The sequence below is a fragment of the Schistocerca cancellata genome, chromosome 2, assembly GCF_023864275.1.
Source record: "Schistocerca cancellata isolate TAMUIC-IGC-003103 chromosome 2, iqSchCanc2.1, whole genome shotgun sequence".
In the NCBI taxonomy this organism is placed as follows: Eukaryota; Metazoa; Arthropoda; class Insecta; order Orthoptera; family Acrididae; genus Schistocerca; species Schistocerca cancellata.
The window spans coordinates 778241217-778265857 of record NC_064627.1 but is presented as its reverse complement, the minus strand read 5'-3'; the positions used below and the strand labels follow the sequence as shown (position 1 = coordinate 778265857).

General features: G+C 45.3%; 1 protein-coding gene across 2 annotated transcripts in view; it reads right to left on the bottom strand.

Moving 5' to 3' along the window:
- The window catches only part of LOC126162627 (ribosomal protein S6 kinase alpha-5-like), a 400316-nt gene that overhangs the window by 169787 nt on the left and 205888 nt on the right, over positions 1-24641 (bottom strand). For both annotated transcript variants that reach the window (XM_049919248.1, XM_049919249.1), the window contains exon 3: positions 6802-7020. In XM_049919248.1, the coding sequence (XP_049775205.1) occupies positions 6802-7020 (219 nt within the window). The remainder of the gene's footprint in view (positions 1-6801; positions 7021-24641) is intronic.

The following is a 24641-nucleotide window of genomic DNA, read 5'->3' as shown; positions in this document are numbered from 1 at the left end:
CTAGCCCAGTAGCTAACAACTATCCTAATGGTACTTTCATTTTGATATGCACATCATATTACTTTCCCTCTGACGGTATCTTCAGTCTGGGATTTGGAGTGTCCTGTTGGCAACTACTGTTCAGCCCAATTGTTGTTGTCACTGCTGATGGTTTACGGTCATCTGTCTATTATCCGCAGATCCCTCCTCCCTGGCCTGGGCCCGGCCCCCACCCCATCCCCTCCAACCTCCACCACCAGTATGGAATAAGTGAACCCCATCTGTCTTCGGCTGGAATAAATTATATGTGCAAGTGCGATAAAGCTCTCCGAATTGTTGCGGAGCGTGCATCTGAGGCGGGACATGGGTACCATCCCGGTATTCACGTAGTGGCATGTGGCAAACCGCCTAAAACTACTTCCAGACTGGCCAGCGCACCACCCACGTAGTTAACACGTAGGCTACCACAATTCCGCCGGCGTGGCAGCAGTGCCACCTGCTGTGGCCGCCCAAAGTGTTAATATGCACCAGGCCGATTCGAACCAGGACCGGCGTGCCTCCCCTTCCCGGAAGCGAGCGTTTTAACTCTCACGTCTATCCGTTCGTGTCATATAACCGTATAGCTGGTCCTACGTGCGTGTTTTGTTTATTGGTCAATTGCGTCCAAGAGTGTCGGGGCTTTCCCGGAAGTCCAGTCTAACATAAAATTATTCAGGGACGGTGACGGCACAATGAACTGCGCGTATGCTATTAGCAGAGCGTCCACGGCGAAGCAGATGCGGAATCTGGAGGTGGCCCAAGAGGAGGAGGAGGAACGACACACAATGATCACAGCAACGAGTGCCGGTCGCGCCATGCCAGATGACGGCCTAATCTGCTGCGATGACTGGCGACGGGCCTGCAGCATGCCGGAGGCGGAAGTACCGCGCCAACAGCCACAGGTGCTGCCACCGCCGCCGCCTCCGCCCCCGCCGCCCCCTAACGAGCGGCCTTCCGCCCACGCAGTTGGCGGGCCTTCTCACGACAGATGGTCCCACTGCCGCGCGCTGGACGCTCGTCACCAGTTCCTCCCTTGCCGAAAGCGCCTAGCTCCTCCCGTAATGGGCCCACTTATAGCATGCGTATTTGTCAACAAACTGCTTTCTTGCTTATCCACGCACTCTGCATGCTGCCACTTCATCTTTTTTTTTGTAGGGTCCTGGCAAAACCTCAAGACTATGGTTTCATTAGTAAATGAAAAAATACGATGGTTGGGTTGAGCCCGCCGATAACTGTCGTCGCTTTTGACTCATGACGTATCTGATTGGCATATGACTTGATACGTGCGTAAACAAGGAAGAGAACACCAACAATATTTACGTTCCGTCTACAGCGTAATGTAGCATCAATTTAGGACTAAGGGCAACAGTGTATCCATGAGTTCGCTAAGGTGACGAACGTGACGTCTAGAAAACAATTGAGAGTCATGTTAAAGTAGCCCACCCGGCTAGCCGCGCGGTCTAACGCGCTGCTTCCCGAGCGGGAAGGCGTACAGGTCCCCGGCACGAATCCGCCCGGCGGATTAGTGTCGGGGTCCGGTGTGCCTGCCGGCCTGTGGTTGGTTTTTAAGGCGGTTTTCCATCTGCCTCGGCGAATGCGGGCTGCTTCCCCTTATTCTGCCTCAGTTACACTATGTCGGTGATTGCTGGGCAAACAGTGTCTCCACGTACGCGTACACCATAATTACTCTACCATGCAAACCGTGGGGCGGGGGTCCGACTGGGGGGCGAACCGCACAATAACCCTGGGTTCGATGTGGCGCGGCAGTGAGGTGGGTGGACTGCTGTTTTCTGTTGTGGGGTTGTCCAATACACAAATGTTGTAGCAAATATTTGACGCTTATGGGATGTCTACGCGTGAGTTACGTTCCCCGTAGTGACGTCGCTATGGGTCAGAGCTGATGGGTGGTATCGGTCAGCTCAGTATTTCCCCACAGGCGTATCTATTCCTTAACTTCTTAGGCAAAGTAGTTTCGATACTCACTACCGTGTTTCGGGGCAACGATGGGAGTATCCTACTGGTTAGTTGCCGACGTCCTGGAGATCTGGAGATGTATCTGGCGACTGGCAGGCCACAGAGAGAGGGGTTATCTTGCTCTGCCAAGACTATAGCTGGAATTTTTTCGTTCCGCATTATCTGACAACCTCTAGGTGAACGAAAAACTGGCCATAACCGAGGACATACGAGGTGCAGAATTTGCTACTTTAAGAGACGTCATACTTTAATCTCATATAATGACAACGTTAGAGTGTCGAGGATTGGTGAAGTTCTACTAATGATGGTATCACTGACCATAACTGACGGCGTACATGTTGATCACTCACGTCCCAGTGAGTGTGTGTGTGTGTGTGTGTGTGTGTGTGTGTGTGTGTGTGTGTTTACGGGCGCTCGGCGCCAACGGTGGGATTAACAGCGGCACACGCCCCAGTCAATAGCGTCTGTTGTTGACCACTGAACTGGTGTATGTTTCACACGTGAGGTCACTCTTCGACCATCTCCAGCGTTTCTGTCACCGGGACGAAACATTCTGGCGATTACTGATCCTTACCGACAATTCCTTTAGATCTTCCAGATAATCTGCCTTGCCTAGCCCAAAAAGGTCCGTACACAATGTAGTTCCGTTTCTCGACAGGGATCTTAGTAGATCGACGTGTTCACCTTCGCTCCTTCGTGATGACGTCTAATGGACTCTATGAGCTCTGAGCTTACTCAGAGTTGTTATTTGGTAATCATAACAATGCTTCAGCAAAAGTTAAGTAATACATTTCACTGTAATATACATACAGTAGCAGCCAGTGCATGTCTTCCAACTATTTAACCGCATCTGAAGAGTGTGTTGCAGGATGACTTAAGACTGTCTGGTAAAGGTAAAATTTATGACAAATCTTTTACTTGTTTTCAATCTCCCGATGGCAACCCTAGTCAAGACCATCGGTGATAAATTTTTACTAAATTCCTGTTAAACTGGTGGCTATTATTTTCAGACCATTTAGTTAGTACAGATTCGCAGTAATCTGATACAAGTGTAATTGTGAACGTGTTTGGTAAAGATAGCATCATAAACATGACGAATGATACGCTTTGGACAGTAATAAAACGCAGTGGCAGATAGAACACGTACAGTGCTTATTTGTTAAATGTAAACACATGAAAATTGTTGACTGGCAATGATTACAAAACTTATTCGATAAGTAATGTGCAAAATAAGGTGAAACTGGAAGAGATGAAACTTGAGTAATCCATGAAAGAATAAACCTGAGCAGAGAGGAAATAAGTGGGTAAAAATGAAGGTACGTAGAGCCTGGTGTATGTGGAGACCATTGCTTACTACGCTGCATGTAAAATGAGTATAGACTGGAAGACATTGATGCAGGACAGAAACTAATCGTGCGTTGCGTAAGGCCTGCCGAAGGGTATGCGTACACTACTACGTACACATTTCTTCAATATCTGCTTCTAAAGCGTAGAAGCTAACATACTGTAACACGAAGAAACTTCGGAAGGCAAATCATTTTTCAGAACCATGAGTAACTCGACTGTAGCAATAGAAATACTTTTAGTTCTCTGTTCATATGGGATGGGCAAAGTATGAGAGGGTGGGGGGGAAGAGAGAGGAATATCAATAGGGACAGTGCGCCGCTGTTTTTAATTACCGTGTCCGGACAAACGGAAAGAAACAAGGGAGCTGTGGACCGGCGGACGACACTGCCGCCAGAAATGACACCGATACGAGCTCCCGGCTTTTGATTTACGTCTGAAGCGATTAAAATGCATGAAACTCGTGGTGCACGGACAGATTGCATTATCGAGCCACCAGGCTGTAAATCAAGCTGTCCGCGACTCAATAAAATCATAGACCGAGACCTGGAAAATGCTGCTTGCATTCAGTTTTGCCAGTACTGATGACGCCGTCGCGGTTGAAACAGTTGTTGCGTTAATCACGTCACTCTTTGGGGGACAAGGCGCGATTTCAACAGCTTCTGTGTTTTGCCTTCCGGCAGAACTAGTAGCGTTCCGTAACCTGTTCGTTAATTAACTTACTCAGTCGAGCGTTGAACGCAGTTTTGCTGCGTTAGATTTGGAAACTCGAGAGATTAATCGCTCACGCGTTATTATTCGGGTAGCTGAATGTTTTGCCCACGTGGAATTATACTATATTACGTACTTACACGTCCTGTACGTCCAGGTGGCGCAGTGGTTGACACACTTTATTCACATTCTGGATTATGGCTGTTCAAAACCCTGTCCGGCTATTCAAATTTAGATTTTCTGTGGTTTTAGTAAATCACATGACACGTATTCCCGGATGGTTCCTGCCGAAAGGACACCGGAATTTCCTTTCCCATTTAACCTTCAGTCCCAGTTCGTATTCTGTTCCTAAGGCCGTCTTCGTCAACGGAAGGTTAAACCCTACTCCTCGATGGCTCAGTCCTTCGTTGAGTCGTTAGTTCCTTAATAGGCTCCTTCCAAACAGGAACCATAAAACAAACATTTTCGAACAGCCGATCGCTGTACCCTTAAGTTGTGACAATGGCACATCAAGTCTACGTGAATGTACGTCCGATGTACGAAGGACTAGAAAGACCGTGCAAGATTAAAGTAGAAGTAAATACTGAAATTTCGTTGGTCTCCATTATTTTTGACGGAGAATTGTATTTACTGTTTTTTAGCTGAGAAAGGATTTGTTCTTTAACAGAAGTTACATAGCTACACTCTTTACATTTAATGTATTTGTATTTTTGCGCCTATTTTCGTGATTACAACGCCATTTTCAGCAGGTGGACTGTCTGTAGCTACACATAAATCAGCACTAGCCAACGGGGGGGATGTAGCCACGAAACTACTCAAGAAAAAAAAAAAAAAGCGGTGTGTCTCTGAGGAACTTTTGTTTCCAAAATAAATACTGAAGTGATGAAAATGGCATTTAAGTAGTAGTGTTGTAACTAATAATGCAAAAATTAGAACAAAATCACGGTCGGCTACTTCATAATCAAAACAAAGAGCGACGTAGCAAGTATTAAAATTCAGGTAAAAAGACCACGTAGTTTTTTCGTTATAGATGTTATCTAGTTTTACATTATCTGAAACGGCGATTTTTGGCTGAAGAATTTATGTAAATAAAGTGAACCAGAACTCCACTTCCAACGGTATTAGTATGGGAAAAAGAAAGAAAATACGGAGTGAACGAGGGTTATAAAACCCATACATTGAGGGCTGTGAGCATTTTTTCATCTTCACCACTGTGGAAAAACATCTCTTGCACTGAGTAAGTGCTCATAGCTCTTACGGTACGCACTTTGCAGTCATTGTTTGTTGGAGACTTTTTTCTTGTTTTCGTCCATGCTATCTCTCGTGAAAGTCTGTCGGTGCAGTTCTGGTTTACCCTGTATAATTTCACTTAAACTGACCGATATGGAGATTGAAATAACTTACTGAAACTACAAGCCAAAGGTAATTTAAGAAGTAGTTATCGAGGAGCGTGACAAAATTCCACACGAACTACGCTCAGTTTTGCAGGATTCACGTTTACTTGTTTACTGACTATGTGATACATCCCCCTCGATTAGACGGTCTGCTTGTTTCTAGGCTGTTAAAAGATACATTCATTGACCTGTCCGCCTGAAAACAGCTATATATCCAAAAACGGCAAATAGTGGTTTGTTTACATACACAGTCTCATGGAGGAAAGTATAGTCTTACAGGCAACTCTAAGAAATCTTCGACCCGAAGTGAGAAACTACGGAAGGGCAGTCAAATGAAAACGAGACAGATGGGAAACAAGAAAGTATACTGTTTATCATTTCAAAAATAAGGGTCATAATTGTTAATACATTTATCACATTGTGAGGGAAGACGCTGAATGCCTTCATGCAAAAATGGTTGCGACTGCCTACGCAGCCATGACTGTACCCAGGCGAGAACGTACTCGTCCGAAGCAAATCTACGTCCAATAATGTCTTTTTTCAACAAACTACTCCAAAAATATAGAAATCGCATGGAGAGGGACGGAAACTGTATGAAGGATGCGTAAGAGCCACCTACATGTTGCCAAGACTGTTTGGTACGCTGCAGAGATTTCGCTAGGAAGCCCTAACACATCCTCCATTCATTCGCGATCTCTGGCCATGCGATTTCCGTATTTTTGGAACCCCGAAGAAAGGCATTTGTGGCCGTTTGGAGAAAGAGGTGCACGCTTGGGTACAATCAAGGTTCCGTACGGCAACTGCAAACATTTTTCCATGAAGGCATTGACCGTGTTGTTTCACACTGGGATTAATGCATTAACGTTTATGACGATCACTTTTGAAATAATGAACCTTTTCCATCTGTCTCTTTTTAATTTGATTGCCCTTTATAATTTCCAAAGCCGACAATACGAGAATTAGGACCAATTGCTAAAGAACATTCCGATGTGAGCTTTCAGGAGAAGATGCACACTGTCACGACACAAATATCCTTGTTATCTCTCAGGCGTATCAAAAAATGGTTCAAATGGCTCTGAGCACTATGCGACTTAACTTCTGAGGTCATCAGTCGCCTAGAACTTAGAACTAATTAAACCTAACTAACCTAAAGACATCACACACATCCATGCCCGAGGCAGGACTCGAACCTGCGACCGTAGCGGTCACGCGGTTCCAGACTGAAGCGCCTTTAACCGCACGGCCACACCGGCCGGCTCAGGCGTATCCTGCTCATGTGACCTCCACAGTGGATATCGTAGGATCGACGTTAAGCCGACGAACAAAATAGGCACACATTGCGGCCGAGAGCGGCACTCACCTAGTATGAGGTGCAGCTTGGCCTCGGTCTGGAAGGCGTAGTGCAGCGTGACGAGGAAGGGCGACTGGCGCACCGCCTCCAGCACCTGGCGCTCGGTGCGCGTGTGCTCCGTCGTCTTCTTCTTCTGGATGATGGTCGCCTTCTTCAGCACCTTCATCGCGTACAACCTGCCGTCGTCGGGGCCGCCGCGCTTCCGCACCAGGAACACTTTGCCGTACGCTGCAACAGGCGCAAGGGAGAGAACGCCGTCATTTCACTGAGAAAGCTGTGGAAGTCCACACATAAGAAAACCATTTCATAATCTTTAGGAGAAAAGCTCACCCTCAGAACTGCAAGTTAATGAATCATTTGACAGCGAGTGGGATGGACTGTCGTCGCCACCAGTACACCAACTGCAAACCGCCGTTGTCGGTTCCTACTTTGTTGCCATTTTTGTTGAGCAAAGTGCTCTACCTGCTAGTTACCCAGTAGGAAAATTTTCCGTACGCAAAATTATCGTCTGTTTTGAGGAGAGGGGGCTGAGACCAAACTCCGGCTAAATGAAACGAACCTATTTCTGACAGTCTGTAACTTTTTTTCCCGTTTCATTTAACGAATAACTTAGACCTAGGATGTTAAAACAGATAATTTTTCCATGTGATATGATAAATTCTTCCATATCACACGCAAATGACAATAATAATCAAAGTACTAATGATAATAAACACCGTCCAGATCACAGATTTACCGATAGTCTATTTCAATCCGCATTGCAAATCGACTTCAGATCTAGGCTAGAACGAAGGTGAAATAAGAACAATGATTTTATAAACGTGTGATATTACAAGCACTCGTCTCAGGGGTAGGAGAAATGACAACAAAATATCACGAACCCTCACACACCTGGCGCCGCGATGTATAGTTTGCCAACGTCATCTGAAAGTATAACATAAACAACAAGGATGTGGTGCGGAATTTTTTTTTTTCGGGTAACCACGTGACATGTCCGTAAGTCATAGATGAATACATTAGAACAGTGTAAAACTAGTTTACTATATTAATGAAAATAAAAAGTAATAAAAATTCACATTTAAAGGACTAGGTAATAGACAAAAACGAATGTTAGAATCTTACATTTTCGTTCTTGTTTAAATATTTTAAAAAGCTATTGAAAAATTACCGAATTATATCTGAGACTAAGAAATTTGCTTTCATTTTAATGAACTAAAATAGGAATACACTGAGGACTCTTACTGTAAGTTAAAAAAACGGGAAGAAAAGTGAGTCTATAAAGTTACGTAACTAGATTCATATTTCTTCCGTCTTCTTTAACTTACAACGAAGGTCCTCCATGTTTTTCATAAAAATCAAGACAAATTTCTTCAAGCTGTATATATGTTGGTAATTTTGCACTGGATCTTTAAAATACAGTATGTAAACAAGAACGAAAATGTACGGTGCACAGTGTCCAGTCAGTACTGCTTTTTTTTATCTGATATTACGTGGCGCAACATTCACGCTGAAATGTAGTAAATTAACGTGTCCTACAAGTATGAGTTACTATCAATTCTTTTATTTGTATATGGAGATACAATTTTACACTTTTAATGTATTTGTCTATGATTATGTCTATGTTACGCGACTACATGAAATTTTTTTTTCCCACCACATCCTTGTTTTTTATGTTAGTTTCACACAACGTTGATGAACTGCAATTTGTGGCGCCAGCTGTATGAGAGTTCGTAATACGGTGTTATATCTACTACCCAAGAGACGAGTGTTTGTAGTACCACCACTTCAAATCATAATGGTTATTGCTTTTTGTTCAAACCTACACCTGAAGATAATCAGCAGCTCAGACTCAAACCGTTTGCCGGTAAATAAAGTTGTGATACACAGCATTAGTTACGAAGTAATAAGTTACAAAGCAAAATTAATTATCTAACCGAAACGGAGGATGTTAAGTAAGAAATTTAGTAATTCATTGAAGCCGAAGGAAGTTTAAACATGATAGGAAAGCTTAGAAACGAGTTGTAGATTCCCACCACCAGAATCCGACAGGAGGCGACACACATCGGAAGGACATCGAGCCAAGCACGCACTGTGGGCTCGTGCGATGACTAAGCTATGTGCCTACTTGTACTATACATGTTTTACTCGGCTCTAGGTACAATAACCCATCATAGCTTATGTACTAAGTGATTAGGTCAAGGAAGTTTTCATAGTCATCTGTATTGTTGCTTCGATCACTTTCGCTGTCTTGTTCTGAGATGTCTGTCATGTTGATTGTTTGTCATCTCTTCGGTCTCAGCTTCAGTGTATCTGTCGTTCTTTTATGTACTGGTAATGCACGGCGTTTGAAATCCAGTCTGCCCTGCTATCGACTTCTTTTCACGCAGTTCCGGCTGTAATAGCATTGTGTGAGTCCTCGTATGTATGCAGGAGTCGTCTGTCACGTGTGACAAGTGTGCAGTGCTCCGAGGAACGTCTCCCCTAACCAGAACGTCCTCCCCTATCACTGACATGTCTACGATATAAATGCAGTGGGCAAGAGAAACATTCAGCCAATGAGAGGACACCGCCTCCGCTGGTATCGATGTGTCTCATTTTCTAACCGTTGCCTGATGCTGGTGAACAAGGTATGAACACTCCGACCCTGCTGTCTGACCGCTATCTGATAAACACTATAGGCACAGATGACATATGTGAATTTCAGAACTTTTATGCGGTTTCTGTAAGAAATGTACACTTTAAAGCGATATTCTATGGCCACGGAGGGTTTCAGTGGCTGCTTGTACACAGTATTTGTGTCTATACTGTCTCAACTTCAGGCCTCAATCAGCAGATGCCAACTAATTTAAATCACGCTACACTTGTTCCAAAGTCTTAACTGATACTGCTGCTATTTAAAGCACCTCGCCGCCTCCCAAACAGTAGTACTCAAAGAGATCGTCTCACGTAAGTGATTCGAGGGGACTAATGCTGATAGTGGACGAAATTGCATGTCCCGACACCTGAAGTCCATTATACAAAATGGCTTTCATCAGCTTCACGTAACGCTACTGAACGTATTTCTGTTGCTCTCTTCTGAATCCCGTACAGCTGCGAAACCTAAATACTGTTGGTGGAACAAACTGCTTGGAACGGATGCTTACGTCTTTTTAGAAATGGCTTACGAGAAGATATTTTGAAAGAAACCAACAAGTGAAGAAAATTCATAGCAAGTATTCATAGAAAATGTTTTGGACAATTAAGCAGCGATAACAAGTTTTTAACAAATATATTACAAGGACAATATTTCGGAATGAGAACAGAGTGGAGGCAAAAGATTGTGAAATATCTGTTAGATGCAACTAACTGTCAATTATCAAGAAATGGAGAGAAAAGCGGCTTCAGAGACAAGACACAGCCTTTTGAAGTAAGCTGCTTAATTGATTTCTATTCTGAATAGTCCAACGCGTTTGTCAGTTACAGGTTTTTGTCGCTGTCGCTTCAGAGACTGTCCTCCACAATAGGGTGGTAAAATTACTGAAAATAGGACAAGTTGGAAGCTTCTCAGCAAGAAAATAAATCTAGCAGCGTGGCTCACAGCCCTAAGCGGCTTGAGTATCAGTAAAGCTGCTTATTCATCTCAGCAGATTCTGATTTTAACCTCGCAGCTGGTCTTTCCGCCAAACGAAAAATACGTCGTGCTCTTCGTTCGGTAAGGTCTCAAATATTCCTTCCATCTTTTGTAATGTTTATTTTAGTGATCAGATTTTCCGTCATGCCGTGAACAAAAGCTTAAAAATCTGGAATTCAGTTACATTTAGGTACTTACTTAACCGCGGTTCTGGATCGATCGGTGAAGCTATTCGCGTACTCGTGTCTAATAAAAAAAAATGAAACAGCGAGTAAAACCTTTTGCAGTCGAGTTATTCTTGTCTCTGGGAAGAGAACAAAAGGTCACGGAACAAAGACGCTAGAGGCATGCTGTATCTCATCAAGTAGACCCAAAAATGTAGCGTCGTTGTTCTAGAAATGTATTTCGATGCTTGGGGTTATAAGTGCGTCTGAATGACAAGTCCACGAATAAATGCTTTCGTTAAAGATAACCTTTCTTGGAGTGTAAACTATCTTGAGCCAGTTTTCTTTTAGCCTCACAGGCACGTTTCACATTTATCTTTCGGCATCTGGTCACTGCCAAGTTCACTTCACAACACCAGGGAGTTCACGAATATATACATGGCATAAGCCAGTTGTCAAAAATGCATTTGATGCCGTAATATTTTAAAAAAGAAAAATATAAATTTTTTATGATAACAGAAATAAATGTAGAGTTCACTTAACCTATAAAAGATGCTCGAAGTGGTTTCCATCTGTTCTAAGGAACACTACATCTTTTCAACAATGTTTTACAAATTGTTTCGCAAATCACCCGGGTTCATTTACGAAATCCTTTACTTTAACTCCGTAATCCGTGGGTGCTCCACGTTGTTTCCGTATCATCTTTTCCTTAAGAGGCTGTAGATATTCAAAAAGTGGACTGTTTTCCAGCCCTAGCAACATTTCTTGCAGCATATATTCCCAGTTTACAGAGCTGACAGTACAGTTAAAAAAATAAGTCCGGATTAGTCCAATTAATATCCCTGCCTATACACTCACGTCAGTAGAGTTTAAATCTGTCTCCATCGCCACATGGGGATTCGTCGAATCCTAGTAGACACAGTTACGTCTGTTCACTCTGCTACTCACACTAAAAGTCGCTTCGTCGTCCCAGAGAATGCTTTTGCAAACTTTTGAATTGGCTTCTTGTCGGGTTATATTCAACTTGCGGAAACCCGTACGTCTGTCCCAATGATCTTCGTTTAGGCTTTGAGGTCTGAACTTCAGCTCTTTCTGGATCATTCATAGGCTTTTTCTTGGTGCTCCGTACAACTTGGACGCTTTTCTTTGAGATTTCGCGGGTGATTGGACAAAACAATGGGCGACAACATTAGGATTCCTTACTGTAGTAACAGATTTTGACCTATGACTGAGGAAGCTCCGCTACCGACGCAGTCTCTTCAAATATTAAATGTAATTTGCGGTTACCTTGTGATGTAATTTGTAAAACGTTCCACAAACAAATCACAAACACCACTGTAAGTATGATCCTGTTTCCACCATGTTTGCAAAACAAATATGTGATGTTGTGTAGTTAACTATCTAGTCTGTGTGTCTCACATAACAACACATAACATTCCTCTAACTCCTAGCGACCACTGACTTACAGCCCACGACGTATTTACTATTTCACATACGATCTCTAAGGAATCCATTAAACGAAAACTAGCACAAGTCTGAAATTGCGTCACTTCTTTTCTTAAAGAGAGACAAGGATTGCGATTTCTCCGCACGCTACATAGATAACGCACAGATCGGAGTTCAGTTTGATGTTATCTGCTGTGACTCGACGAGATCTTCAGGCAGTTTTCTGACAAGGGTGTGTGTTCGAGAGTTAACCCGATGTGCCGACATGACACAGAGAACACGCGAGAAGTTCCTGTTCCCAATGCTGGAACCGCGGTCGTAACTGGAAACGCGCTGCGAAGGAGCACCTGTGTCGTGCGTGGCCGGCCTTGGCGGACACAGTCGCAGGAAGAGGCGGCTCTGTGTGTTTCATTCTTTGTACCTGGCGGGGTCATCTGTTCGTCACGCAAGCTGCGGGCGACGCCGAGGAGCCAGTCGTCGTCGCTTATCGATCTCTATCGCAGCTGTCTGCTATCTCAGGAAGTCCGACCTCTAATCAACAGCTGTAGCACGCGATCTCCTCATGGGCTTGAAGAGTCTCATCCCACAAACTGATATAGTGGGCTCAACAAACACTTCTGCCATCCCTGATGCTGTGGGGCTGTGAGTCTTAAACGGTGGTGCCGCACACATTCTTTGAAGGCACTTGAGACATCACCAAAACAATGTGACGATAGGCGTGATTCTGCATAGAAAAAGGCGAACTTCATAAACGTTGCCAACAAGAACAGCTGAGTCGTTTATTCGTATGCGGAGAACCACCACAACGTCGTGACTTAGGAGGCCGTCGGAGACTGAACTCCAGCTAAGATGTCTCCTGCATAATTTACTTCGCGCTAAGCTTTACAACTTACGTAATTTGAATGTCACATTTCCTGTTGTGGCCGTGCTCACGTTTAGGAACTTCTGTAGCTTTCGTGTAAAATGGTATGTAGTACTGACGCAACGCTGACAAAAAAATCTGGTTTGGAGACTCGTATTCGGCATTTCCAGGCGTCAGCGCATGATCTGCTGCTACAGGGTGATGTTTAGTACCTAGATGGCGACACCTCTTGTGTTCGTTGAGCCGAGTGCTAATGCAGTAGCAGACTATGCTCTTCTGCAAGAACCATCCCTGTGTTCGCCTGAGTTGATTTAAAGGAATCATGGAAAACCTAATGAAATTGGGTGGACTGGGATCTGAAATTCGCAACACGTAAATTCTAGATTGTTTGGCCGTCAATGCTATTCACGCGAAATCTTACGGTTTTCTTGTCAACGCCGGCCGCGGTGGCCGTGCGGTTCTGGCGCTGCAGTCCGGAACCGCGCGACCGCTACGGTCGCAGGTTCGAATCCTGCCTCGGGCATGGGTGTGTGTGATGTCCTTAGGTTAGTTAGGTTTAAGTAGTTCTAAGTTCTAGGGGACTTATGACCTAAGATGTTGAGTCCCACAGTGCTCAGAGCCATTTGAACCATTTATTTTCTTGTCAACAGTTTCGCCGTTGTTTTGCAACCTTGGCGGATGTGAACTTTTCAGGATATTGTCGAAATAGGATACGCGACCTTTCCCCTGTCGCTTCGTTGTTCAGTACTTAATGAACTACAGAAAGGGCAAGTCCCATCACCCAGCACAATGTAGACATATTAAAGCAAAACTGAAATGTGCTATGGCAAAATGAAGAAGAGAGGCTCAAATGGCTCTGAGCACTATGGGACTCAACTGCTGTGGTCATAAGTCCCCTAGAACTTAGAACTACTTAAACCTAACTAACCCAAGGACAGCACACAACACCCAGCCATCACGAGGCAGAGAAAATCCCTGACCCCGCCGGGAATCGAACCCGGGAACCCGGGCGTGGGAAGCGAGAACGCTACCGCACGACCACGAGATGCGGGCGAAGAAGAGAGCAGACAAAACTTATTGAAGTGTTTTCCGTGCGATGCTTAAATGTTATCGTTAGTTTCAAAATATTTTCTGCAATTGGAGCTCGTTATTATATCCCGTCAGTCCCAAAGTATACAATAATGGATTAATAATAATAAAGAAAACAGAAAAGTTAAGATGGTGGTCTTCGTACTTCAGGTATCCTTCATAGCGTCCCTCTACTTGACTGCAACGCACATGACAACCATGTGAAACTGTCAGAAAAGTCAGTCTTTGGGATGTCGTTTAACTCGCGCGATACGTTTGCACATTCGTCGGTCCTGAAGAGCCATTACAGACCAGTACTGCACTTCGTCGTTTAGTGGTTGGTTCGTATTAATAATACCAGTCTCACCGCCCCTGAAGATTTTTCCAGAAAAAGAACAGTTCACTTTTCAGTTTCAATCAAGTCGCGGCAGGCGCCCACAGGTCATCGTTTTCGTTCGGTAGTCAAGGTGTGCGGGACAGGCTTTGCACACACTTCTCTGTTCTTCAAAAGCTACTAGAGAATGTCTTGAACCCTTAATTTAGAGCTGTTGCTCCATCGTGATTTGCGACGCAACAACATTGACACACTACGCTCGCACATCCACTACTTAACATTGCCTGTCCCCAACTGATCGGTCGAATGCAGATCTGTTGTTTGCTGTTGTTAGTTCAAGCTGCCAGCGTATTTACTGCACCGATATCACTTATACCCCAGGGATAACATCTGCGTTAGAACTTTTTCAGCAGACCGTGTATACTTTTTCTTTAAACGTTCTGCATCATCTTTCTGTCAGCTAGCCAATTGAAAATGATAATTACCTGACCTCCTCTACACACCTACAGTATCGTTTCTGACGTACAGCGGTAAGTGGCCAAGGGTAAAATCACACGACTTCTGCCATTTATATAGTTCGAATACAGGCGGTTAGGGCAGCTTTGGACAAGTTGCGAAGTTTATGTGAGCCGGAGTGAACTTCTTGATTAAACACATCCCAGTCGTCACTCCCTGTCGTGCTCAGCTGAAGCCTGTCACGATTATAGATTAAACAAGAGAAGCGCCGTCGTCGACCACCCTTGTGCGGGCTACATCCCTCAGAAGTGGCTGCCAACGCTCGCATCCGGCAGGTGAAGGGCGCAGTGGAACGCCGGCCGCTGGCCGTCTTGCTGGGTGAATCACGGCAGCGCCAGCGGCAGCCAACCGGAAGCCTTAAGTGGGCTAAGCGCCTCACGACACACAAGCTGCCCACGCTGCGCTACGTTCTGTGCTGTTCTCAGACCTTACTATGCGCTGCCACTCACACCGCGAAGCTTTCCCTTTTTAGAAGCGGATAGGTGATCGACACTATCTCAGTACTCTGGCAGGAGAACATGTGATGATACAGAGTGAGCTTTAGGGGACCACACCGTGGTTCGAGTCGAAAAGAATCGATTTTCGGTTTCATCATATTTCGATAGATTAAGGTTTTATTTAAGTACTCTGAAAAAGATTTCGATGAAAAATTTTTTTTGAGCATTTAAAGAGCACTGCGTATATTTTAGATCTTCATATCCACTACGTTACACGTTAGGGATTTTTTTTACTCCCGAGTGTGTTGGCTATCCTTGGAATGCAACGGTCGGTATTCTTTTGTTTCTGCTGTTTGTAAACAACACGCCTTCAAACATGCGGTTAGTTTTGTTCAAGCGTGATTGCAAGTAGTTATTACAGAAAACTTATACTATGGGCAGGCAATTAAGAGAAATAAAGAGAAATAAAGAAAATCTGGAGGCAATGAAGAGAGATGTTTGGGCCATATTCTTCCATACGTACTGTACTGATGATAAGCCATGTCATGGATTGTGTCCATCAGGAGAAAATTCGTGGCGCAAATACAATAGGGTTCAGGCAATTGCAGAATCATTCTCACCAGAATTCTCTTCCTGCTGCTGTTATTACAGCAATTAAACGTATTTTCAGAGACTTGGCTCATCCTGACCTAAGGTAATGTCTGCATGGGCAGACACCGAACCCAAATGAATGTTTTAACAGCATAATTTGGAACCGCCTTCCTAAAACTGTATTTGTAGGCATGCATACAATGAAACTAGTTCATGATACTGTTATTACATTCAGTTGTGGTAATATTGGAAAGTGTTGGGTACTGCATAAGCTGGGAATTAATCCTGGTGAAAATATGATCACCGGACTGCAACACTGCGATAAAATTAGGATAGCCGATGCACACAGGGCTGCATCTAACATGGTCAAGAAAGCAAGACAAACATCCAGGAAGGTGAAAAAGAAGCTGGAAGACCTGCTAGAGGCCAGAGAAGGGCCATCATATGCAGCAGGACAGTTTTAATTAACTGTAAGTAACAAATTTCAAAAGTTTTTCGTTAAAGTCAATTTCCCGCAAACTAAAATTTTCAGTAGATATGCCCCATTATATCAGAAACATCATAGATAAATGAGTGAAATTTTCAGAGACTCTGCATAATATAAAAAGCCACGTCTGGTACTACATTCATTAATATTCCCCTATTAGGAAGTTCACAAAAAAATATTTTCTGCAGAAAAAACTTAATATTTTTTTAATAAATTTAGAAAAGTATTTCTTAAAAACTATAAAATGGATAAAGTAGATATTAGTACAGTTGACTATGAGCACCATGTAACATACAGTAAAAATATTAAGGTCCTGAATCAAATAGTTTTTTCAGAAATGGGTCAAATATTTGCCTAAATTAACATGGGTTAGATAGGCAGGGTGTGGTCCCCTTAATGTCACGCTTCAGGTAATACTACGTGTTGTTTTCAGTTCGCAGCACGTGAGGGAATTCCTGGCATGCAGGAACTAAGTCGAAATTTCTTGGTTGCAACACTAGTATCGTCTGAAGCTCGTCGGATCACTTCGTCGTTTTCGGTAATTTTCGCTTGAGACTCACTCTCGCTTACTCCCTCCCCCCTTCAAACTGGAGACGACTACTGAGTTTGAGATTTTTTAGGCGCTTTTTCAGTATCTAGGAGTGACGACATGAGGAAGAGCTTTCTTGTAAATATGCAGTCACAGAGACAGGTAAAGTCATAGCAGGCTAGTGAATGCACTGTGGGAGATGGATGTAACGTCTAGAGTGGAGTTGTGGGGGGGGGGGGGGGGGGGAGGGGGTTCGGCAGAAACAAGTAATACGGCAGGTGATCCAGGACTATGATCCATTTGTTGCCCAATATCTCGCACACAGTATTCACTCTGTGCGCTGAGTCACTGTCGTGGAGCAGCGACCAGAAACCTGCATCTAGGTATTCAGGTCGAATTCGTTGGATTCTCGCCCGCAAACGATGGAGGACTCAAAACACTTCATCTTGCCTAGCTGCTCCACCGCCATTTTTTCGAAATTGTCAGACACGTAATGTTACACTGGCGATCAGAATACCTGCTGCACTTTCATCTTCCATACGGCTGTTGTTGAAACTTCTAAGATCGTAATGGCTCACATGGCCACGAGATAGCATTGCAGTTCGGAGTTTCACAAAAGCTGTTCTAACAGAAATGGGACTCATTGTGTATTCTGCCTGTAGTGGGCAGGGCCAACAAATGGCTTGGTACAGTAACAAATGATTCAATAAATGGGTTCATTAACGCTGAAACTTATTGCACCAACAAGATATTTATTCTCCAATTTGGCATCATTTACCAGTTATTTTTAAATCTACAATGTGTTAACACCCACACTTTCCCAATCACAGTTTGTTTCACTCATATTCTTAAGAGTGATTGATCTCAGCATAGCATAAAACACTTCAACAATACGCCCTCAGTTGAGAGCACAGTGAAATCGGACATAGTCACTAGATTACCAATGAGCCGAAATTTCGGGCCGAAGATGTTGGGGATTAAAGAACTCTAGTCTGTCTTGCAAAATCGAGACTGAGCGGAGGAAGAAAAATTGTGGAAATTATGACAGATGTTAACCAATTGTGTTTTCCACGCGAAGGTTGCTACTCTTGGAATCTTGGGGGGGGTGGGGGGGGGGTGGGGGGGGGGAGTGCCGCCCGGGTGTATCTAAAGAGTTACGGGAGGAGTAAATTCTGAAGTTCGAGATGCGATAGAGGAAATCTCTTGATCGATACGAGTTGTAGCCCAAGTGATTCTTCGAGTATTTCATACGAATCCAGTCTCTTACCCCCTCTCTCCCTTCGTTGCATGAAACAAACTGGAGATGGCGAAGTATTAGCCCCACGTTGATACAGACCAGTGACACAAGAAAAGCAGCTTCCCCACATCATTCAAGTCCTCCCCTCCCCCCTTCACATTCGCTCATCTCCCTCGATATCAGATACCTCACACGTCATTCTGGCTCTAAGTAGGGGACAGAGATGACCTGGTCGCGACCAGATTGCCACGACGATCGGCGCTAGGCCCGGTGGCGGCGACCTTTCGCCCACGCAGCAACGGTCTGGGCCGGGCCGCGCTGCCTCTGCTACCGCAGCATTAAGAGAGCGCCCGTGGCTGTAAATGTCAGCGCGAACGCCCGCGTCCGCCCCCACGGGCAGTAAACGCGCTTTACGAGTCGCGGCCGCGCGGCGCCGCGCCAACAGCTGACCGCCGCGCTCCGCCACGCCACGCGGCCTCTCACGCGCTGCACCACTTCGGGAGGGGACTCGAGGACAGCGACAGTAGCTTTACTTCGTATGTCGCCAGCATACAGGTTCCACATAAAACAGTTGGGTTAGGGATTGTAACAAAGAGCCACTAGGTAAGTCCGAAACTCTGCAGTGGATTAAGAATATACCTTAACCGAGTCAGAGGACAACTGTTCCTAGCCGGATGTTAAAAACTTTGTATCATCCTAAGTATCAGATTATAAAGCCATCCAGCCACTCGTCAACCCATCCAGCCACTCGTCAACCCATCCAGCCACTCGTCAACCCATCCAGCCACTCGTCAACCCATCCAGCCACTCACTCATGAACCCATCCATCCACTCACTCATGAACCCATCCATCCACTCACTCATGAACCCATCCATCCACTCACTCATGAACCCATCCATCCACTCACTCATGAACCCATCCATCCACTCACTCATGAACCCATCCATCCACTCACTCATGAACCCATCCATCCACTCACTCATGAACCCATCCATCCACTCACTCATGAACCCATCCATCCACTCACTCATGAACCCATCCATCCACTCACTCATGAACCCATTATCCAGCCACTTACCAACTCATTCAATTTCAAAAATTCTATTTCCACTTTGTAAGGTTACAGACATTCATGCAGTTCCTATGCTTCGAATCACGCCCTTACTTATCTCTGCCAGGAGTCAGTAATATGAGTATGGTACAGCTGGTGTTCAGATGATATGGTGATTTGGTTGTCGTGAAAGACTTTTTTAGTGCAGCATGAGGTCTAGATTTGGTTTTAACGACACCGCTAACTAAACACCACTGGACCCTTCCATACAAGACACGATTCAGCGTCATTGATACAGTTATGATAAGCATGGAGATCGGCTTACATTAGATAGCCTTGTAGGATATTGCGTGAAGCAGAATTTTTGAAGGCTGTCAATTAACCGCTGCGACTGGGACACGAGAGTCATAAATAAAAGGATACCAGTCATAAACAAAACAGTTTTCAGCTGTGTATTGTTGTAGCATAGAGGTTAGCGTGTAAACCTCATGCGCAAAAGGCCGAAGGCTCACATCTCCTCAAATGTGGTACATTTTCTTTTATTTTTGCAAATTAATAGATAGAGTTTGATTATCATTTCTCAAATTAGATGTGTATTTTTGTTTCTACTACTTTGCCTCGTCGTATTCATCATTGTGCTGAGTTTTTTGCTCTTTTTTTCTGCCATCATTCCCTTATCGTTTGGAACATGCTAGAGTCGCCTATGTTTGCAACCCAGTGCCAGCCAGCACTGCTCATTGGTTGGTAACGCAGCATCCCGTGTAGCCAATTCGAGGATTCTTTCAGGTACCCAATGACAGCGAGAAATGACTATTTGCTTTTACCGCTAAAACTGAAGGTTTGCTGCGAAAGATGGCTATGCAAATAAACATATTACGAAATTTTTCTGCCTTGAGTTTATTTGTAGAGGTCAGCCTTCAACGCCCTGAACAAAGCGATCGTGATTTTTTGTTCCGCCGCAAATTGTTGATTGCTGTTTTCTCGGATACATTGCTCATCGCGAGGTTGTGGTTAGCTTAGGACATGAGCTTAAATTCAGGGCTACAAAATCTGTCTTGTGCCGCAGTTTAGTCATTCGTCACTTAAAATCAATTGTCGATAGAGTTTGGCCCCTCTCATTTCCGTCATACCTTACGGCGGCCGCTTCCAACATTGCCCCTCCTCAACATACACTACTGGCCATTAAAATTGCTACACCACGAATATGACGTGCTACAGACGCGAAATCTAAACGACAAGAAGAAGATGCTGTGATATGCTTTTCAGAGCAGTCACACAAGATTGGCGCCGGTGGCGACACCTACAACGTGCTGACATGAGGAAAGTTTCCAACCAATTTGTCACACACAAACAGCAGTTGACCGGCGTTGCCTGGTGAAACGTTGTTGTGATACCTCGTGTAAGGAGGAGAAATGCGTACCATCACGTTTCCGACTTTGATAAAGGTCGGATTGTAGCCTATCGCGATTGCGGCTTATCGTATCGCGACATTGCTGCTCGCGTTGGTCGAGATCTAATGACTGTTTGCAGAATATGGAATCGGTGGGTTCAGGAGGGTAATACGGACGTCGTGCTGGATCCCAACGGCCTCTTATCACTACCAGGGAAAGATGACAGGCATTTTATCCGCATGGCTGTAACGGATCGTGCAGCCACGTCTCGATCCATGAGTCAACAGATAGGGACCTTTGCAAGACAACAACCATCTGCACGAACAGTTCGACAACGTTTGCAGCAGCATGGACTATCAGCTCGGATAGGATACCCCTGACGCTGCATCACAGACAGGAGCGCCGGCGACGGTGCACTCAACGACGAACCTGGGTGCACGAATGGCAAAACGTCACTTTTTCGGATGAATCCTGGTTCTGTTTACAGCATCATGATGGTCGCATCCGTGTTTGGCGACATCGCGGTGAACGCACATTGAAAGCGTGTATTCGTCATCGCCATTCTGGCGTATCACCCGGCGTGATGGTATGGGGTGCCATTGGTTACACGTCTCGGTCACCTCTTGTTCGCATTGACGGCACTTTGAACAGTGGACGTTACATTTCAGATGTCTTACGACCCGTGGCTCTACCCTTCATTCGATCCCTGCGAGACCCTACATTTCAGAACGATAATGCACGACCGCATGTTGCAGGTCCTGTACGGGCCTTTCTGGATACAGAAAATGTTCGACTGCTGCCTTGGCCAGCACATTCTCCAGATCCCTCACCAATTGAAAACGTCTGGTCAATGGTGGCCTAGAAACTGGCTCGTCACAATACGCCAGTCACTGCTCTTGATGAACTGTGGTATTGTGTTGAAGTTGCATGGGCACCTGTACCTGTACACGCCATCCAAGCTCTGTTTGACCCAATGCCCAGGCGTATCAAGGCCAGAGGTGGTTGTTCTGGGTACTGATTTCTCAGGATCTATGCACCCAAATTGCGTGAAAATGTAATCACATATCAGTTCTAGTATAATATATTTGTCCGATGAATACCCGTTTATCATCTGCATTTCTTCTTGGTATAGCAATTTTAATGGCTAGTTGTGTATTAACAGCATTTGCTGTGGGACCCGCCATGTTCGTGCGTCGCATCACGTAGCAGCGGACGTGGCAACACTGTAGCTGTAAGTGACAGACGTCAACTATCACGTAATTTTAATCAGAATATAGTTTGAGTTTTTCGTCCCCGCTGCTGCTTTGGTTAGTTTGTCAGCCAGTTCCATTACCTGGAACGCCGTCGTGACTAGGCGTCCGGAGGGAAACGGTGGATTTCTTGTACTGCGGAGGCACAGAATTCAACTGGATTTCGTCCGTTGGCGTAAAGATGGAGCGACACCTACGTGACGCCGGCCAGGCAAGTGAGTCGCTTGCACTTGGGCCGGCAGCAGCGGCACAGGTGCGTGCGGTGGGCGTCGGCAGTGAGAGCCACACTTGGAGTTGTGGGTGGTGGTGGTGGTGGTGGGGGAGGGGGGCGGTGAAGTGGGTCGCGGGCCCCACTGCCGCATTCCGGCCGCTGAAGGCCGCGCGCCACAGGCCGGCCGGCCCACAGCTGAGCGCCCGGGAACGGGGTCACCGCCTGCGCTCTGCCGCCTGACCCAGTCCTCTGCTGCTGTAGCGGCGCGGAGAGCACGAGCGTCAAAATAAATAATGAAACAGCGGGGTCAGATCCGCAACCGTGGAAGGACAAGAAAGATGGCCGTTCTGAAGGAAATTCACCTATGTCCTTCACAGGTTCCCAAGAGTTTTCTGAAATTGCTGGTACGCACATTACAGAGCAATACAGACGTAGCTCAGCTGCAACGCAACATCTCTCTAGAAGAGCTGCAAAATACAGTACACTTGGCTGTGGAGTTTCCTTAACATTCGTTGCGAAGGCGTCTTTGTACAATACATCACAAAATTAAACGATCCTGTCAGCTGAAGCACCAGTGCCAGAGAGTCCTTTCAGAAGAGAGCATACGTTTACATGCTTCCCTTTCAGAACAAAGTGCCTCAAACCGCGTGCATTACCTTCAGAGACAATCTACAGTGTCCAGAATGAGATTTTTACTCTGCAGCGGAGTGTGCGCTGATATGAAACTTCCTGGCAGATTGAAACTGTGTGCCGGACCGAGACTCGAAATCTGGACCTTTGCCTTTCGCGGGCTAGTGCCCTACCAACTGAGCTACCCAAGCACGACTCACGCCCCGTCCTCACAGCTTTACTAGTTCTGCAAGGTTCGCAGGAGAGCTTCTGTAATGTTTGGAAGGTAGGAGACGAGATACTGGCAGAAGTAAAGCTGTGAGGACGGGGCGTGGGTCGTGCTTGGGTAGCTCAGTTGGTAGAGTACTTGCCCGCGAAAGGCAAAGGTCCGAGTTCGAGTCTCGGTCCGGCACACAGTTTTAATCTGCGAGGAAGTTTCAATCTACAGTGTGTTCGGAAATTCCCTTTGCGAACTTCCACGACTCATAGAGGGAAGTGAATATATAACATTTTGAATAGCAACCCGTCTCGAAAGGTAGCGTTTCCTTGGTACAGCCGTTTGAAATCATGTTTGCTAGGTAGATATGCAACAGGTTAGTCATGGTGGGGGGTGATAACGGAGGATCGACTGATGTCATTTGACGTCTATCCTACTTCTTTGACCTGGTTCGAGCTTCATTCACGTGTCTGTGAGTGTTACCGCAACACGGTTGAGTAAACGTTTGCGGAATACACCAACATGATCCTTCTGTGCCGGCCGGGGTGGCCGAACTATTCTAGGCTATTCTAGGCGCTACAGTCTACATCTCCATCTACATATCTACATACATACTCCGCAATCCACCATATGGTGCGTGGCGGAGGATACCTCGTACCACAACTAGCATCTTCTCTCCCTGTTCCACTCCCAAACAGAACGAGGGAAAAATGACTGCCTATATGCCTCTGTACGAGCCCTAATCTCTCTGATCTTTGGGGTCTTTCCGCGAAATATAAGTTGGCGGCAGTAACATACACGTCTGGAACCGCCCGACCGCTACGGTCGTAGGTTCGAATCCTGCCACGGGCATGGATGTGTGTGATGTCCTTAGGTTAGTTAGGTTTAAGTAGTTCTAAGTGCTAGGGGACTGATGACCTGAGAAGTTAAGTCCCATAGTGCTCAGAGCCATTTTCATGATCCTTCTGAATGGCGAAGCTCACTGTAATGAAAAAGCTTCTAGTCGCATTTATCAATATTGATCTCCACAAGGTCCGGCTCCATCGCAAACCTTTTTCGCCACAATTATGCAACAGCTTCGAGAAAGGGCACCTCCACCGTCACCAGACGTGAGTGTTGTGCTCCAAGGAGACGCTGCACACCAAAAGTGCAGGACGCACGTTGACGAGAACCCGTCAACAAGTACACAAGCAACTTCTCTGACTATTAATGAGTGGATTGTAAAACAAGTGATGTACTGCCACACGCCTTATCAATTACTTGTAAAAGAGATGACGTTACCAACATGTTTTCGAATGGTTGTAGCACGGAAATGGTACGTTTACGGACATTGGGTTTCAATTCAAATCATCAGCTACTCACTCCCCTCAACAAGTCCTAGAACTTCGTTAGCCGCGCAGAGTGGCCGCGCGGTTTGAGGCGCCATGGAACGGATTGCGCGGCCCGTCCCGCCGGACGTTCCAGTCCTTCCCCGAGCGTGTGTGTGTGTGTGTGTGTGTGTGTGTGTGTGTGTGTGTGTGTGTGTGTGTTGTTCTTAATTTAAATTAGTTTAAGTAGTGTGTGAATGTAGGTACAGATGACCTCAGCAGTTTGGTCCCTTAGGAATTCACACACATTTGAAGTTTTTTTTTAACTTTGTTACGGGAATTTCCGAACACACTGTATGGTAAATGCCAGTACTTCGTGGGTGAATTGATTCTAATCGAGTGACATTAAGTCTGATTGGATTGAACCCTGCATCTTTTCAACTGTTGAAGAAAACTATTAACTGAGCCATCCGGAAAAAGTTCACCCCAAAGCTTGACTCACCAACTACATCTGCCATAACTGCCCTTAAA